Source organism: Lytechinus pictus, chromosome 10, assembly GCF_037042905.1.
Source record: "Lytechinus pictus isolate F3 Inbred chromosome 10, Lp3.0, whole genome shotgun sequence".
NCBI lineage: Eukaryota > Metazoa > Echinodermata > Echinoidea > Temnopleuroida > Toxopneustidae > Lytechinus > Lytechinus pictus.
Window position 1 is genome coordinate 5796238 of NC_087254.1, and position 18967 is coordinate 5815204.

General features: G+C 36.7%; 1 protein-coding gene across 2 annotated transcripts; it reads right to left on the reverse strand.

Moving 5' to 3' along the window:
- Window positions 1-4: 4 nt before the first annotated feature.
- On the reverse strand, window positions 5-17978 carry LOC129269650 (protoheme IX farnesyltransferase, mitochondrial-like). 2 transcript variants are annotated; one of them, XM_064105180.1, is made up of 7 exons: window positions 16993-17232; window positions 11717-11833; window positions 7164-7545; window positions 6639-6763; window positions 5551-5621; window positions 3313-3545; window positions 5-2900 (listed from the first exon to the last, which is right to left on the reverse strand). In XM_064105180.1, the coding sequence occupies exons 2-7, from the start codon at window positions 11828-11830 to the stop codon at window positions 2476-2478; spliced, it is 1350 nt and encodes a 449-aa protein (XP_063961250.1). In that variant the 5' UTR covers window positions 11831-11833; window positions 16993-17232; the 3' UTR covers window positions 5-2475. The 2 variants fall into 2 exon arrangements, with proteins under 2 accessions (XP_063961250.1, XP_063961251.1); XM_064105181.1 differs by lacking the exon at window positions 16993-17232 and adding an exon at window positions 17887-17978 and having other exon boundaries at window positions 11-2900.
- Between the last annotated feature and the right edge of the window lie 989 nt (window positions 17979-18967).

Below are 18967 nucleotides of genomic sequence, written 5' to 3' on the forward strand. Positions count from 1 at the left end.
ATTTGTCTATTAAGTTGTGTACTTTCTTCATTGATTATGTGGGTATAATGAACTTAAGCACCGAATCCAGAATAAGCTAAATTTGTAGTAATCTGTACAGTCATTTTATACAAAGACAAGACAATGTTATATAATTCAGAATTATGCTCCATCAAGAACAATATTTTTTATTTCAAAAGATATTGATAAATATTTACATCTTCTGAGTAATTGTAATTACGTTCAAAATGATTTAAAGACTGGCACACTCAATACAATATTTTGGGAGTTCATATGGCCAGGGGGGGGGGGGGGGGGGGGTTAGATCGCGCGGGTTGCCTAGGACATAATCTACAAAATTGTATAGTAATTTACTTCATGCGAATCGCTATTAAGTGATAATGCTTATTCATGCAAAATAATACTTTTCCTCTAGCTCCAAAAGTTCTGAGATCATAAAATGCATACAATAAGTTTAGACCAGCAAAACTAAAAATAATCATACATTTATGAATGTCGGTTGAAAACACAACTTGCATTGACTTTGTACACAAAACCACATTTTTTAGCAATTTTGGTCTGACGTGCACTTACGTAATTTCGGAACCACGTACCCGGGTGACGCAAAATTGGTCTCAATTGCGCAAGACTTGAAAGTAAAGTCAGCGAGCGCCGCGGTCAAAAAAAATATCGCGCGATTCGTTGAGGGTTATATAGGGTTAAGATAAGAATCTTAATTTTTTAATGAAAACATTTCAGAAATATTTGTACCTTTTCACACACAGGTGGGTAGACACAGCAGAAAATGTGATTTATAAATCATATAAAAAATATCAAAATTCTACATCTTATCTTAATATCTTACACTGTACTATCAAATGAAAATCAAATCTCTATTTCTTTATTGCACACATCAAATAAGTGTCGCTAAGGCGAGCACATAATACGCCCATCTGTAACGTGGAAAATGGAGTTACTGTCAAGAAAGAAAAGTGGGAGGTGGCGACTTCACCTTTGACCTTCTGACCTCAAAATCAATAGAATTGGTAGGATCTATACTAGTATTATACACACCAAATTATATGTGCCTAGGTTAAGTTCATTTAAAGTTATCGCATTAATAAAGACTTCAGAAGGGTAAGATGACAGACTGGCTTAAAAAATCTTGATTTTCACAGCCATATTTTGGCTTATTTGACAAAAGAGGATCCTTTTTGCTGTATAATGCATGTGTTTAACAGGATCAATTCAAAAAGTTTGAAAAATGGGAATATTTGCAAACGTTTTACTGAAGCTAGTCTGAAAATCAGAGTACCAGAAACACTTAATGAGGTACGGCACCAGATACTTTGATTTTAAAAAAAATTACAGGTTGAGGCATGGGTACCGCTAACCCCATTTAGTGATTTTGTTCGAAATATGCCCACATGCATAGATATTTCCAGTAAAAAAGGCAATCCACACATACACTATTACTGAAAATTCTGCATGATGAATATATATGCTAGAAATCAGGTAATAAAGGCATTGTGGATTCCCATTAAAACCATGAGGTAGCAATCAAACTTTGGTTAGGTGGGGTAACACAAATAAATTAAGCATCAAGGTTTGTTTCTAATGAAATTTGAATTCCTTTTTGCCTTTCACTGATCAAAATTAATCTGCCGTGAATGTAAATAAACAATTAAGAGGAATATACAGCATATAAATAAGGAGTGTTTAGACAAAGTGAGCCTATTCAACGCTAATGAAGAAAATCTGAAAAAATAATGATTCGCTTATGCACACAAAATGTGTGAGTGAATACAAAAGAACTTGGATTGTTTAACAAGAATGGGAAAATAGGGCAATCTATGTTTATTTGTAGCTTTTAGACAAATATGAACAGGTTCAGATTGACATACTTGGCTGTTCTAGAGCTTTAGGGGCAGATATGGCTAGGAGAAATTTGTGGAAACTTAAAAAAAGGTCTATGCAGCAAAAAATGCAACATTGCAATATGTGCTGAACAGATTCATAATCAATAGTTCATACCTTAGTGTGCATCTGTGTTAATTTAATTTAACACCAGGGAGACATTTTATAAACACATATGACATCTGACAAGTTGTCAGATCTGCTAACTTTCCTTTGATTGTGATTGGCGGAGAGGAACTCGTACCTGGCTGTTACTACAGTAACTGTCGGACGATGACAATTTGTTGTTGCTGACAACTTTCATGAAATGGTCTTCAGGGCATGTCAGGAGCCCGCAGTCATTTGCTAGAGAAGTAGAACTGTACTCCGAGATTCAATCCTGCAGTTTGCACTTCCCACTCTCAAACACAAAAATTGCTGAACGTTCCTGAATGCACTCCGTTGGAACATGACCTTTAGATCCATGGTACATGATTCGTCCGCTTAAGGCACACCATATAAACGTTTAGATGAAGATCATGCCATCATCAATTCACTGGCCCTGCTGAGACGCTAGGACAGCAGAGCAGGCAATCATCATCACGTCACTTGATGCAAGCCTTCGGGAAGGGCAGGATTCTTGTCCCAATCATGGAGTTCCTTCTTGCTGATCAGCAGCAGGAGCATCAAGAGCGGCAAATGCAGCAGCGTAAACTTGAAGAGCTGTCTTGCCGACTTGCTGTCAGCGTCCCTGTAGAACTTGTACCCCAGGTAGGTCAGCCAGAGGTTCAGGGGTAGCGAGTCCACGGCGAAGGTCCACGTGGTGAGGTCAAAGACGGGTGCCAGGGTACAGAGACCTATCAAACCGAAGCAGTGCCTCAGGGCTACCCTACGGCACAGGCCAGGATCAGTGGTGGCCATCATGCGGTAGCCACCTCTGGAGTAGTCGCTGCGGAGGTTCCAGCTGAGAGCGTTGAAGTGAGGAAACTGCCAGCTGTAAAGATAGCCAGCCATGAGCAGAGCACCTGGAAGGAAATTTGTATAAAAAAATGAAATGTTCGAAGTTTGTAAAATGATATTTTAACCTAAAATTTGAGTTTTAAATCACATTTATTCTTCCAGAAAAGATGAAATGTTTCTCATTCAAACTATCAAACCTGATCAATTCTAAATTTATATCTTAATTGTAACTCCCAAAATAGATTTATTTCTATTATTTTTTAAGGTGGGCATGAAACAATTACTCTTAGTTTAGCTCTAGCCAGGTGCTCAACATTTAGAATGGATAGGGGTAATACTAACATATCATATTACTGCTGGGAGAGCAGTTTATGTAGAATTGAAGTTGAGATCATAGTTAGATATGACATTATTGTTTTATTATTAATTTGTAGAGCAATTTTGCTAAATTTATCAATAACATGAAGAAAGACTTACCAGGTCCCAGTGTACCACATGACGCAGCCCAACCGATGGCTGGAGGAAGGGCCCCGACCACAGCGCCAATCCACGTATTGACTATACTGTAACGCTTCATCGGCGTGTAGGCTAGGACATAGAGCGCCCAGGATGACCCTGCGATAGCCGCTGCTAGCGGGTTCACTGCAGTAGCCAGAAGAGCCACACCAGAGATACCCACGACAGAGGCAAAGGTGAACGCATGGAGGGGGCTGCAAGGGAACATAATAAGATTCATATAAGTATATGTTTTATTAAATTTGTACACTGAAGATTGATGATGCTTCATTGGTGTAGAGGCTGGGACCTAGAGCACCCACAATATCTATTAAGGCCACCGCACACCTTACGACCCGACTGGATTGTGACTGAGTGAGGGGAAATGAATCGCAAGGTAGTCATAAGCCTCGACACCGCACACCTTGCGATCCGATCTGCGACTCACGCATGCGCTTTTTGCTTTTTGGCATAGCAACTGAGGAAGTGCGCTTACTACTGCGTATACGCGTCGTGCAACTCTACTGTCTGATTGGCTGGAAGTTGGATTGAGCTTGTGATCCAGTCATAAGGATTCGACATGTCAAATCCTTCCGATATTCCTTGCGACTTGTCTCTGACCGGTCTGCGATGTGCAAGCTGACAAGAGCCGTGACGTCACATCTCCCCTCACTCAGTCGCAAGCCAGTCGCCGACCAGTCGGGTCGTAAGGTGTGCGGTGGCCTTAAGGCATATGGAATAATATACGGTAATTACAAAAGGTTTAGTAAATGCTGATATGCAAAGGTGACTGCATGGAGGGGGTTGTAAGAAAATATGAATAAGATTGAAATTGGTGATGGAATGGTCTTATTAAATAAAGTAGGGTATTTATTAAATTGTTTGCACAGTAAGACAGTGAGAATGTTTCATCAGTGTACACAGTGTACAGGCAAATGACTTAAGGCCACCGCACACCTTACGACTGGTCGGCGACTCGATTTCAGAATAAAATGTAGTAGAATTTGATGCTAATATTGAGACTTGGAATATCTTACTGTGTAATGTTCTAAATCATCATACGAATACCTATGTTCAAATCTGTGACTATGCTATCATCCTCCTTAGAATAAAAGCGAATTCAATATCTAGTCGTAATGACGTCATAGCAGTTGTACGATTTGAAACTAATTTGGCCTTTACTCAAAAATAAAAGCTTGCAATCTTTCAAAATGGTTATATTAGTATTCTTTCAATTGATTTCAACCTCAAATAAAATGATATGTTCCATTCACATTTTCAGAAAAAAAGCGAAAAATGCGATTTGTTCGAAAATCGGATCGCGAACAGTCGTAAGGTGTGCGGTGGCCTTTAGAGCTGTGTGTCTACATGACCATCAAAGTTAGTAGCGGATTAAATACAAGTAATCAGTCAGATCACATATATCAGATGACCAGCACCCAACTGATTTTTGTAAAATCTTTCTTTGGGGTCACGGGTGACGTTTGAATTATTGATGTCATTTTGTTTGTACAAGATGAAAATACCAACAACAAAAACATGTGGTTTTTCGGTACATGTATGTATGTTCATAGTTGGATGAGAAACATGGCTGGTTAAAGAGGGTACCACCTAACTCCGCATTTTGGATGACCCGTCCCCGCCAAAACAGGGCCGAGTTGTCCAATGAGGTATGAATCAATGATGGAAAGGATCACTATTTTGTTGACAAATGTTTGTATTGAATAACAAATTATTGCAATGTTTTGTACTATGATTTGAATTGATTTGTTGTATCTTAGTATCAATCTTACCATACTTATTTTTCCCCAAAGGAAAAGTGCAAGAAAACATCAGGTAAATTGCTTAAAATTAGCATCATTGCACTGCTATTGGTAAATGCTACAAAAATGTGTATACTTTCAATAACTCCAAATCATATAGAAATGATAATGAAGTATTAATTAAGACGATACAATACAAGCATTTGACCAAAAAATATAGTGATCTGATCTTCAATCGCTGCACGATCAATTCATATCCCATTGGACAACTTGGCAACTAATTTCAGTGGGGCCAACTTTTTCAAAGTGATGAGCTTAGCTGGACCCATACAAACGTCTGGATAAATGAAGGCCAGATAAACAGGATTATAAAATACAATCAAATCATTTTCTCAATTAAGCTTTATCTCATCATCTCTCCCCATATACCAAAGACAAGATTTGGAGACAAACCTACCTGATCAATCCTCTAACTAGCACACGATTTCTTGTCCTCGCCATTTGAGAATCATATGGCACTTCACAAAACTGACATGAAGAAGATCAAAATCAAAAGAATAAATAATTTTCTCTCGTAAACAAAGTTTTTTATCATCATATTTTAAAACAAAAGTACAAGCATGGAAGTCACATCTAATCAATATCTACAAATCTACTTGACAGACCCGTGTTCAAGATAGAGTCATGTCTTTCTGATGCTGTGTAGTCCGAGATGTAAATAATCATGTGTAGTAAAGAAACTGAACTTATCCACAGTATCCCACTGTGACAGATTCAAATCCAACTAAAATTGTGATTAAATGAATTGACCGAATCTATTGCAACTCATTGCAAGACGAAGGAGGTTGGGGGTTTCATCGTCATCTGTCATGCAGTGCCGACTAAATTTGAGATTGTTGATTGGTTGAGAAGTAATGGCCTCTGAAGGTGTTACTATGGCAACTGTCAGAGAATGAACATTTGTTGGTGCTGATAATTTGCATGAAATAACCCAGGGGTCCTAATCCAATCTACATGTTATCATTATTTATCTAGCATTCACTGTCATGTATTCATGCTAGATATATTAGTGGGACAGATAGGGTTAAAGGTAAATGCTAGTTTTGGTAACGATATCAAAATGAGTTCGTACAGAATCCAGTGAAATGACCACCAAAGTGTCTGTTTGTATAAATAAAACGCATGTGCCAAAGGATTCTTGAAGAAATTGTGTAATTGCTGAGAAATCAGCAAATAAGCACAGGATTCGGGTAGAGCGTCGGGCCCGACGCTCAGAGCAATAATTATACACTGTCCCACGTGCGCTTATCTGTGTTGGGGAAGTTCAGTCTGAACATTATTCAGCGTAGATTTCAAGATTTCACAAAGTTCAGTTTATGTAACTGTACCAGATCTAGATCCTCGATGATATACTGACAATTAAGCCTGGTTTTACAGACTTTCTCATGAAATCAGTGTTTACTGCAAGTACTGGAATTTCTCTTTAAGAGTTGGCAAATGAATGAAAACAAAGAAAAAATGGAAGAAAAGAGAGATCTGATTTACCTGGTTAATAGTATTTGCAGAGCAGGAGGTTAGAAACGTCCCCAGTCCCATTAATGCACACGTTGTAGCATCAAACACACCAGGGGCAATGCCATAGCCAGCTAAGGCAGATATAACTACAAGACCTGATTCATTAAAACATTAGAAAATTATGAGAGTTCAATGAAATGTCAACATAAACTTGGCAACATAACAAAGATCATTATTTCCTGACTAGTCTAAAAACACGATTCCAACTTGCACAGTGATCATTGGAAATAAAAGAGAAAACTATGAAATATCATGTAGATGGTTTTACAAATGCAATTCAAGGCAGATAATTTGACAATGAACTTGACAGTTTTAGATCTATGAACTTTGTTGCCATGGGCTTTACAAACTATTTAAGTGTCAACAATATTACAATTAAATACACTTACGGTAAATATTACTATTCAGAAACACAGATATATTCACACATCAGCTTGCCTGCACATAGCATGTGCACCTCCTCCACACCCTGTGGAACATTCACAAGATACTTACCAGTCAATCTGCTCTTGGATAGTTGCATATAAATTGAAGGTAGCTCTGAGAGTTTGACGGTCTGCTCTCTCCACCTCACGTCCTCTTCCGCCCCTACCTCCGTCACCTCAACTTTATTCCCATCTTTAGGTTCAATAGGGCATGGTGAAACCTGGTCCACCGTGCTCTGTATAGCCTTTTCTACTCTCTCATTGAGTCCAGGTTGAGGCTTGTGAAAGTCTTCTGGAGATGATTCAGTGTCCTCAAGGTGAATTTTTGTCGCGGTGGATGCTGCCTTTGCTGTTGATATCGGCTTTGTTGTTGCTGTTGCAGTGGTCTCATGCTGAAGCTGTTGTTTCTGATAATGGCTGCTCGTTGTGGATGACTTGTGAAGGGCTGGACACTACGAGATGCCATGTCGAGATGTTTGGAGGAACAACATGAAATGGAAAATTACTTGCAGTCGGATGCAAAAGAGCATTCTCGAGACAAAGTAATTGGTATAATCAAACCAACAGAATACTGCACATACAAATGTTATTTATTTAGTGCAAGGTCACATAACAAACGTTTTCAATGGATTGTAAAGATGAAAGACATGTTTGAATTTAACAATGACTTTGATTGGTCAATGTCATTCAGAGATCGATGACCCTTTATGTAATGGTGCCTGAACGACAGTCTGTTCAGCCTCTTTAATCAGGGAAAATGTCAAAACATTGAACAAAAGAAAGGTAAAGAAATCAGAGTAGATCTTCGTTTCTGAAATTTAAAACTTGACATCAGATTACCGTTCGAATGATAACACGCTTGTTAATTTGCTGTTAAATCAACCAAACAACTTAAACAAGTGGAGCGCCTCTGGCAGTCTCACCTGCATCACACGATTCAATATACATGTACAATGTAGCAGCAGTGCTGACTTTGAAAACTACTAGAACATAATTATTCACAAAAACACAATTCATATAATGATGTTCAATGACAATAAATGACAGTTGACCTTGATCATGCGACCTAAGACTTGTCAGTGATACTTGATTACCCCTATATCCACATTTCATATTATATCTATAAACTTTGAAAGTTATGACAGCAATCTAATAATAACCTTGAAAATGGCCAAAGTTCATTGACCTTAAAAGACCTTTGACTTTGGTCATGTGACCTGAAACTCGCATGAGATGTTCAGTGATACTTGATTACTCTTATGTCCAAGTTTTATGAACTACCGCAGGTGAGACAAAAGCAAAGTCTAACAGCCGAATAAATTTTGATGAACTATGAAAAAATTGACAGCAAGTTTTTAAGACCACACTGCATGATTCTGAACAAAGTAAAGATCACCAAACCACACATATTTTGAACAAGTGAAATGCCTCTGGCAGTCTCGCCTGCATTATGTAATTAAAAACATTAGCAGTGTCAACATTATGACATGAATTTTCTCTCCCCTTTATAACTATGTATAATTTAATGATCAAAGTTTGAGGATAATTGGCCTTTAAATTTGTATATTTGTAGGATAAAATGCCCAAATAGCCATTTCACAAGAAAAATAAACTCATTCATTACTGAGAGAGGGTGCTTGATACCTAATCGATTGAAATTTTAATTGAAGAAAAAACAACGATTCAATGGTCCCTGAATGTTTTGGTAGAAGTTTTTTTCATGTCGATATCACAATATTTTGGCATTGATTAATTAAGACACAAGTCCAAGTTCAAAGTTACTATCATTCAACAATTGATTGTATTGAAACGGACTGCTTCACTTTCTTTCCATACCATTGACAGTCCAAACAATGTGTAAATATCACCCATTGTAATGTATATAACAGGTTGACATGAAAAGAATTCCTTAGTGGGGGGGTTTTAGGTTTGTGAATGCTTCTTTCTAGTGAACCTAGTAACGGGGTATCCCATTCACCTGTGATCAATGGATAGGATATAATAAAAGCTTTCTGACTGTCAAGAATGAATATGCATGTAAGACTGGAGGACAGGGCAAGGGTCATGTATCTCATTCAAATAAGTCATCAATATTCATGGCCTGATGGCAAGACTGACAAGACGTGGTCAACTTTTACTAACAATGATAAAAACACATATACTCTGGACAGGTTTATAAGGGAGATTCGGCTAGTCCTCAGTTGGAGGCAGCCGAGCGCACAAGGCCAGGATACAGTGACACATGTAACCAACATCATTACATCATCATCATACAGCCATGTACAACACAAGACTATACAACATGCCTAACCTCTAACCTTTTCACTGTATCCTGGTCTTGTTATTATCTATTTATGCTGGCCGTTTTTCGCCAGCATGAATTGGTAATGCTAGTGGGGCTGCGTTTTCGACTCTTAATCATGTTCTGTTAATTTTTGGGGGTATGAAATTGGCACCTATTTTTCACTTCTGCTTGCTTGGAAATGGGCAGACAGAAGTGACAAATAGGTGCCAATTTCATTTCATGGCATGGTGGTATATTGTTTAAAAAATAAATTGGGATATGCACTGCACAAATTTGAAACACATTTTTATCATTATACAAATATTTTTATCATTATACAAATAATGAGAGTGCAATGGACAGAATACATGAACTGATAGATGAAATGATCCATTGAATTGATCATTTATTTCATCTATCACCAAATAAGTATTCTGTCCATTGCACAAATGGAAAAAACATGGTTTGTTTTATATATAACACCTAAAAATAGATCCTTGTTATTTGACATTCATGAATGCAAAAGTGCATGCAGTGCGAGCGTGGTCTGGTGATTGTCGCGCTGCAAACACAGATGTGTTTTACTTGTACCATCTTATGGATCCAAAATAATGATGTCATTGTCACGTGGGCTGAATGATCACTATTAAACAACCAATCAAATGACAAGGATCTATCTAGGTGTCATACAATGCCAGATATTTCTTTTCCTACCATATCTTTTCCAAAAAGATAGCATTGACAACCCCACCCCCTTTCTTTATTGTCAATGAACGTAGTATTGTATCATTATATGAATAGTGTTTTTTGTGAATAATTATATTATAGTAGTTTTCAAAGTCAGCACTGCTGCTGTATTGAATCGCGCGAAGCAAGTGGAGCGCCTCTGGCAGTCTCACCTGCATCGCGCGATTCAATATTGCAGCAGTGCTGACTTTGAAAACTACTATAACATAATTATTCACAAAAAACACCATTCATGATACAATACTACGTTCATTGACAATAAATAACATTTGAACTTGATCATGCGACCTAAGACTTGTCAGTGATACTTGATTACCCCTATATCCACATTTCATATCTATAAACTTTGAAAGTTATGACAGCAATCTAATAGTTACCTCCAAAATGGCCAAAGTTCATTGACCTTAAATGACCTTTGACTTTGGTCATGTGACCTGAAACTCGCATGAGATGTTCAGTGATTACTCTCATGTCCAAGTTTTATGAACTAGATCTTATCATCTTAACACTTTCGAAGTTTTGATGGTTATTCAACATGGCCAAAGTTCATTGACCTTTGACCTTGGTCATGTGACCTAAAGCTTGCACAGGATGTTCAGTGATACTTGATTACTCTTATGTCCAAGTTTTATAAACTAGACCAATATACTGAGTTACGATGGTAAATCAACAAATACCCCCAACATGGCCAAAGTTCATTGACCTTAAATGACCTTGATCATGTGACCTGAAACTCACATAGGATGTTCAGTGATACTTGATTACACTTATGGCCAAGTTTCATGAACTAAGTCCATATAATTTCAAAGTTATGACGATATTTCAAAAACTTCACCCTAGGTTAAGATTTTGATGTTGATTCCCCAACATGGTCTAAGTTCATGGACCCGATTAATGACCTTTGACCTTGGTCATGCGACCTGAAACTCAGGCAGGATATTCAGTAATACCTGATAACCCTTTTGTCCAAGGTCCACATACTTTCTAAGTTATGCTGTCATTTAAAAAACTTAATATTTGGTTAAGATTTGATGTTGACGCCGCCGCCGCTGCCGTCGGAAAAGCAGCGCCTATAGTCTCACTCTGCTATGCAGGTGAGACAAAAACCTATGTATTGTAGAAACATCATTTAAGGCGAGTCATACCCCAGCCCTATGTGAGAAACATAGTTAAAATAAAAATGTCTTCCTAGTATTTACTATTGTGATTAACATATAATATGAACCTGACACAGAAAAAAAAATGTCTTGCACATCTTTACTCCATCAACAATGTTACTGCCTACTAGTCTCGTGAGCAAGTTGCGAAAAACTGAGGATATCTTTCATTCCAAAAGACCGACTGACAAACTGGAATACTGCAAATTGAATTGTGGATTGACCATGACAGGTCAATATTGCCTTTGTTAATCCCTCATGATTTGTTTTCTCTTTTACATATTTAACTTCTCTGTATTTCATATTAACTTTGATCACCATATTTAATTGCTGTTTTTATCAAACTTGTGGAAAATAAAGTGAATAGAATGAAATACACAAAAGCAGTTTCCCTATGAATATTTCAATCATGAAAGTCAAAATGATTTACTATACCTGCAATAGACATGAAGATACAAGGGACAGACCATTTTTGTGGACTTGTTTCACGCCGTATATATGAGTCCTTAGAGCAACAGACAGCTTCGTGTTCAGCTGCCGGACAGCCATAACCTACATGTATAAAAAAGGATCATCATGATGAATGATATTTCAGGTCATTTGAAATTATACACTTCTGTTAGCAATGGAAAAGTTACCCAGTCAGTTCACAGTATCAATTGCATTTCCAACAAAATGAAAAGGCTATTTATAGAGTAGATATTTATCTATTTATAGATTGGGGGGCACTCACATATATTGATGGTACAGGGATGTGCCGCTTTGATGACCCCCTTTTTCAGACCTAATTTTCAGTTCTCTAGATACTCGGAATGACAAAAGTTCAGTTCAGCAGCCGCCCAGCTCCGCTCATAACCTCCGTTACGAGACATCTGAAGTTCCCCAGCCCTGCCAAAATTGTCAAGCCCCCCCCCCCCCGAGGGTAAAGGGGAAGAAATAAGAAAGATACATTTAAACACATTCAGCTTACCACCTTTCCCAAAAATAAAAAGTGAATTTTGATGACATATAGATCAGGATCAGCAAGGTTCTTCTTCGATAGCCATCAGCGCAGCTAGCTGAGCGTACGAACGTGCCAGCCAATCCGCTGGCGTGTCCACACGCTCAGCTGTATCTGACGGCAATCGATGTCAAGAACCTGGCTGATCCCGATCGTTTGTCATCAAAATTCTCTATTTTCCACTTCTAGCATATTTTTCTGAAAGGTGGTAGGCCTAAGCTGATTTGTATTTCATTATTTAATATAAATTTATCTTTATTATTTCTTCCTTCTCCCCCCATCATAATAAGCAAAATTTAGGAGTAGATCTAGGCCTAGATCTAGATATCGAGACTAACTTAACGTTAGAGTCTAACGTTAACTGTAACGTTTGGTTCACACAATCATCAAAATAAACAGTAATGGCTAACTTGATCACTACTTACAGTACTTGATCTATATTCCCCCCAAAATGAAACCGATTGTGTAATTATGATGCCTATTCTCCATTAATTTGAAGTTTATTTCGATCAGAGTTTGAGTCTTACTTGTCTGCTCGTGCTGAGATAATTGATGCACAATGAATTCATGAACGCCATCGATCACGCAAGCGCATTTAATCAAACCAGAAAATTGACGCGATCAAAGTTAAAATAAACTTTGCTTTCATGGACAATATTAATATCATGACCATAGAACATTATTTAATCGTAATAGTTAACAATAATTTTCATATGATAATTATTAATATGAATTTATGGCTTGATATGAAACATTTGTATTTCGTTTTTAATGACGGACATCACATCATGATCGATGTGAGTGCAATTGTCTAAAAAAAATCATCACGTCAGGATTGATTCTCGAACATTGTCAACATGCAGAAACTATTTTCAAGTTCGTAACATCACCATATAATAACATTTTACATGACAAAACAGAGAAAATTACGTTTGATATTTTTTTCCATCAATTTGAAGCTCGTTTGTGCCCAACTTTGGGCTCTAAATTCATGAATGGAAAAAATGTCATCGAACGCGCAAGGGCATTGTGCTTCTTTTCTCGGAGACGTCCAGAGGTGGAATAAAAATAAAAATAATGACAGTATTAATACTTCCATATGAACATAACATACTTCGCTGACATTGTCAATATTTTTAGTATTGCCATAAAATATTATTAAATCGTGATTATTCAACATTTATTGAACAAATAAAAAATGGAATATCAATCATATCAGGATTAATTCTCGAACATCGTCATAACTCATATTCCACAATATTTCCTCACAATTGTTATATCAGCATTGAATACCAATTCAAATGACCATCCAGAGAAAATTACGTATGATATTTAATCCCATCAATTTGGAGCTCATTTTGGATCCAACTACAACTCAGGCAAGTTCCAGCGCTCTCCGCTGGTACAGCACTTGTTTGCCGGCAAGCACGCCTGTCGTTTCGGGAGAGTGAGTTTACGGCCCGGGGCTGCGGACGGCCTACGGGGCTGTAGTGTGTGCGAGTCTAGACTGCGAATGCTAGTTGACCAAAAGTAATTTGGATCGACTCTGCGTGATTCACGTCTTTAACATTGTTTTATTCTAAACTTATATGTTGTCCTCTGCAAATTTATATCATTAAGATATTTTGGGAAGAATTCTGCATTGGTCCCTTTTTTTGTGTTTTGTGATCATGGAAAATACACGAAAAATCGAACTTTGCTCCGTCATCTGCTTGTGCAACGCTTACACTCCCAGTGCATACCGTCACATTGCGTGCATCGACGCGACGGCTGGAGCAAAAAAAAATTGACTTGATTTTCCCCGCCTTCAAATTTCGATGCATCGATGTTCGATCAAATTAAAGCTGTCGAACACCGGTTTTCAAAATAATCAATATGACTCAGGCTTAACTGTCGTTAGCTAAACATGCTGAAGCAAGGCCCAGGGTGCAAAACTTTGTTTAACTAAGCACCCCCCTTCTTTAATCTTTCTCAAACTCAGAGTCAGAGTCAGACACCAAATGACCAATTGACCAAAATTAAGCGCTAGCGGCAATTGTTTGCTACACCACTCTTGCCCAATGGCCGTCATCCGTCTGTGTAGACCAAAAGCTTCAGTCTCTGTTATGTTGGTTGTTCAGCTGAACTCCGTTGGCTTCACTCACCAAATACAGAGACCGAAGTTCTAGCGCGATCTGTACAGGGGACTCAATGGCCATATGTTTATGTGTATTAAGTTTGGATAAAACAGGGCAGTGAAGTTGCGCGACAGCCGAGGTAAGTCACTGTTTTTGTTCCTTTTAACTTGATTTTCCCCATTTTTTGGCAATTAATGCCAAGAGTAGGCACTTCAGGTGAAAATTAGGAAAGGCTGTTCCAGCATATTTGATGGGCTCACAATGAGGCTCAATATCTACGATTCACAAAACTGTTTGAATTTTCAAATTCCGATATCTAGAAGTCGAGTTATTGTCATCTTTGTGATGAAAAAACAGGCCTTTTTGTGGACAAAAGAAGATTGCGAAATCTTATTATTCTCTTTGTTTTGGGCATGGCACATTTATAATACATAGCTTATGGGGAATTGTACAAGCTTTTTATTTAAATCTTAAAGTACTCAGATTGATTTGACATATTGGCATATGATTTATTTGGTTCAAGGGCAACTACCCCTGGACGATAACCCCCCACCCCCCACCCTCGGACAATTCCCCTCCCCCCACCCACCCTGGACAATTACCCCCTCCCCCCACCCACCCTGGACAATTACCCCCCCCCCCCCCGACAACTACACTGTACTCCTATCCAAAAATCTACACCTAACCTAACCCTATTTCGGGGGTAATTGCCCTGTGGTAGGTTTGTGCACAGGGTAAACATGACTTGATATTGATTTTCTTTGCTTGAACATTAGAAATTAAGTTTTCAATGAATATAATTTGTAAGCAAAGAAAGAGAATTAAAATAATAATCTTAGGATTTCTAGAAAAAAATAAAAACAGATTGATTTCAATTGTCTATTATCTCATTATTGTCTTGTTATTATGGTCTCAATAAAATTGTTGATATTATTATTGTCTCATCATCGTTTCATTATTGTCCCAATTAGTATTATAATTATAATAATTATTATTATGATAATTATTTTTGTTTCATTAATATTATTTTCTAAATAATTATTACAATTATAATTACTATCATAGTAATTATTGTTATAATTATTTCATAATAATATATTATTTCATAATAATAATTATTATTATAATAATTATTATTGAAATAATAATTATTATTGTCTCAATAATTATAAGGCCTATAATTATAATTATGATTATTTTTATGATTATAATTATAATTATAATAATTTTTATAATAATAATAATTATTGATGACTTATCAATATTACTGTCTCAGTAATTATTACAAGTACAATTACTTTCATTATAATTGTTATCATTATAATTATTTTATAATTATTATTAATGTAATAATAGTTATTTGTCTCAATAATTATAAGGCCTTTAATTATAATTATGATTATTTTTTATCATAATAATTTTTATGATAATAATTATTGATGACCTTTCAATGTTACTGTCTCAGTAATTATTACAATTATAATAACTTTCATTATAATTGTTATCATTATAATTATTTTATAATAATTAGTATTATTGTAATAATAGTTATTATTGTCTCATTAATTATAAGGCCTATAATTATAATTACTATAATTATAATTGTTTCTACAATTATATTTATTTTAATTATAAGTAATATTATTCTAATGATTATCATTGATATCTCATTAATATTATTGTCTCAGTAATTATTACAATTCAAAGTACATCATTATAATTGTTATCATTACAATTATTTTATTATAATAATGATTACTGTAATAATTATTATTGTCAATAAATACTAGAATTGATGTCTCAATAATTATTACAATAATAATTATCATTATAATTATAATTGTTATCATTATAATCATAATAATTATTATAATTGTCTCAATGTTTATTGTCTCATATTATCAATGTCTCATCATCACTGTTAATTGCCTCATTATTGTCTTCTCTTACTTTTTCATAATATCTTCAAATTAAATAATTAACACCATAACAAAGGTCCATAAATCAGATATCAAATTCATGAAACACATCTCATGTATGTAAACCTATTTCTAAATTAAATTCATGCAAGGAGCTTTCTGTGCCATTCAAAAATACGACTTTCATTAACAATACCATATTCTAGACATTCAGACGCATTCCAACAAAAAAATCACATATCAAACAAAATTCTTGAAGTTTACTTGCAGTTTTGCTCTTAATACTTATTTCACACGAATTCTACAAAATTATTTTCAAAATAACAATTTGATTTTCATAATTAACAGAGCTCAAATCGTAATTTAAAAAAATATACAACGGCTGAGACATACTGTGTCTGAATACCAAGACTAATCTCAGGCCCAACGCAGTGGGGATGACGTCACTCACAGCTGTTCGTATACGCTCAAAACAACCCTGCTCGATCGGCCGAGTCAGATTCACAAACACCTCATGACACTCAAAACTGAAGCTCATATTCGCAAACTCTCTACGGACCAAATTTGATTAGAATTTCACAAAATGTTCTCAAATATACAATTTTATTACTGACCGAGTTTACAAGGGATCCGATGATTACAAGAAGGTGATTTCAAGCAAAGAAAAATAAATACCTGAATATTAGGTCCTTCCCTCGCATGAAGGTAAGTGAGACTCCGTCTTGTATATTTCCGATGTTTACCGAAGATGTACGAAGCAACCGCGGGAATTTTTTACCAATCAAAATCAGCGGAATAAAGGAAGAAACTGACTCTGTCTTTTCGAGCAATGCCGAATGCAACTCCAGCGCTCGGCCAAAGTGCCGAGCGGAGCGAACTGTGTGTGTTAGATAGGCGCTCGCCATTCACTGCAATGCAAAAATCTACAAAGACTACATCTAGCGCTGTGTCCGCGCGATCGCCCGCCCGACTGAAGTGCCTACCAAGACTCAAGAGGGAATATTAATTTGCATTTCGGAATTCGGTTGCGTTAATTTTCAGAAGTTCATTAAAGACAAAAATTGATGAGCCCCGACGGGGGGATTTCGCATTGTAAGTCCCCTAATGGTGGCTGCATGATAGCGAGCCGTCTGTGTATGAGGAGAAATTTAAAAAATAAAAAAATGTTAAAAAACTCCTCGAAACAGACGGCTGCCAGCTGTCTACCGTCTGTGTAGCTGTAGTACAGGACAAAAAAATCAGGAAATGTCAAAAAAAAATAAGGAAATGCCGAAACAGCAGATTTATCAGTCTAACTTTTTTTTTTTTTTCGTTTTTTTTTATCATGGCATGCTTCAACGACATTAGCGGACGCTCGAGCGGCACCGGCGCCGAAGCTCCGGGACTCAATCGTGTTGACGGGGCCTCGCTTGCTTGCCAGTGCCAGTGCGGCCTGTGGCCGGGAACGTCGTCGTCCACTTTGCAAGCCTTTTTTACCCACACTCCTCCCACGACTGTTCAATTAACATCAACAATCAAACACAGTATATATAAAAGACTCTTTCATATGGATTCAACATTTTAACGTACGTATACATATGACTGTGTCTGTATCCAACTCAAAGAACACACTCCCAAGTGAGAAATCTCCAATTCCGATCTCTTGGTCTTGCATAAAACTGGTGTACAATGTACCGGTACTGAACGTAGAGGGCGTGAAAGCTTCACGTAGCGCACGTCCGGTTTGTCCGTAGCTAGCAGGCCGAACTTTTTTACTTGGGATCGGAGAGACAAACAATTCTGAGGTGAAAACGGTTTATTTAAAATATATACCCATATATACCTAGTTCAGAGCTGATCAAAATTAGGGAGAGTTATCAGATCTGACAACTTATTAGATGAAAAATTATGGTGAAACGCCCCTTCCCCCTGCAGACACGGACTAAAAGTTTTTATTCTTTATTATTATTATTTGGGGGGGTCCCCGGGGGGTCCTTTTTGTTTGTTTGGGGCCGAGGGAACTAGGTCTGAATTAGATGATCATCTGGGGCAGGGATCTGGGGTTTCAAAGGCAATGAAGGACCCCACCCCCCCCCCCATAAATGTTGAAAACCTACATTTTCTTTACTGAAAATATTCACACAATTCACGAAAAGTGCATGTGCACAAAAATCCTTCAATTTCACTTATAAAACTGAAGTGCCCCGATTCCCTGATTAAAGGGATGGTCCGGGCTGAAAATATTTATATCTTTTTTTTTTTTTGCAGGAGTTTCTGCATTTTATTCATAAATCAATAATAAATCAACATGTTCACATAATTGAATGAATACAATTTAAATGTGACAATTAAAGAGATACATTGTAGATAATACAGAAAAGACTGATAATTAAATCATACCTAAGCATGTGATATAGTTCGGTAAAATACAGGGGCCAGCTATTATAAGCACAAAGGTGCTTGAAGCAATAGCAGCCAGGAGAGGGGGCTACATGAAAACCATCATAAATCATATTTGATAAATTGATCGTCACGAAATATAAGATTTAAATATATATATATATTGGTAGAAAAAAAATGGTAAAAAGAATTGCAAGTGTGTGCATGTGGGTGAGTGCAGGTGAATCAAATTAGGTATATTTAGATATAAGAAATTTTTTCAACGAAGCTT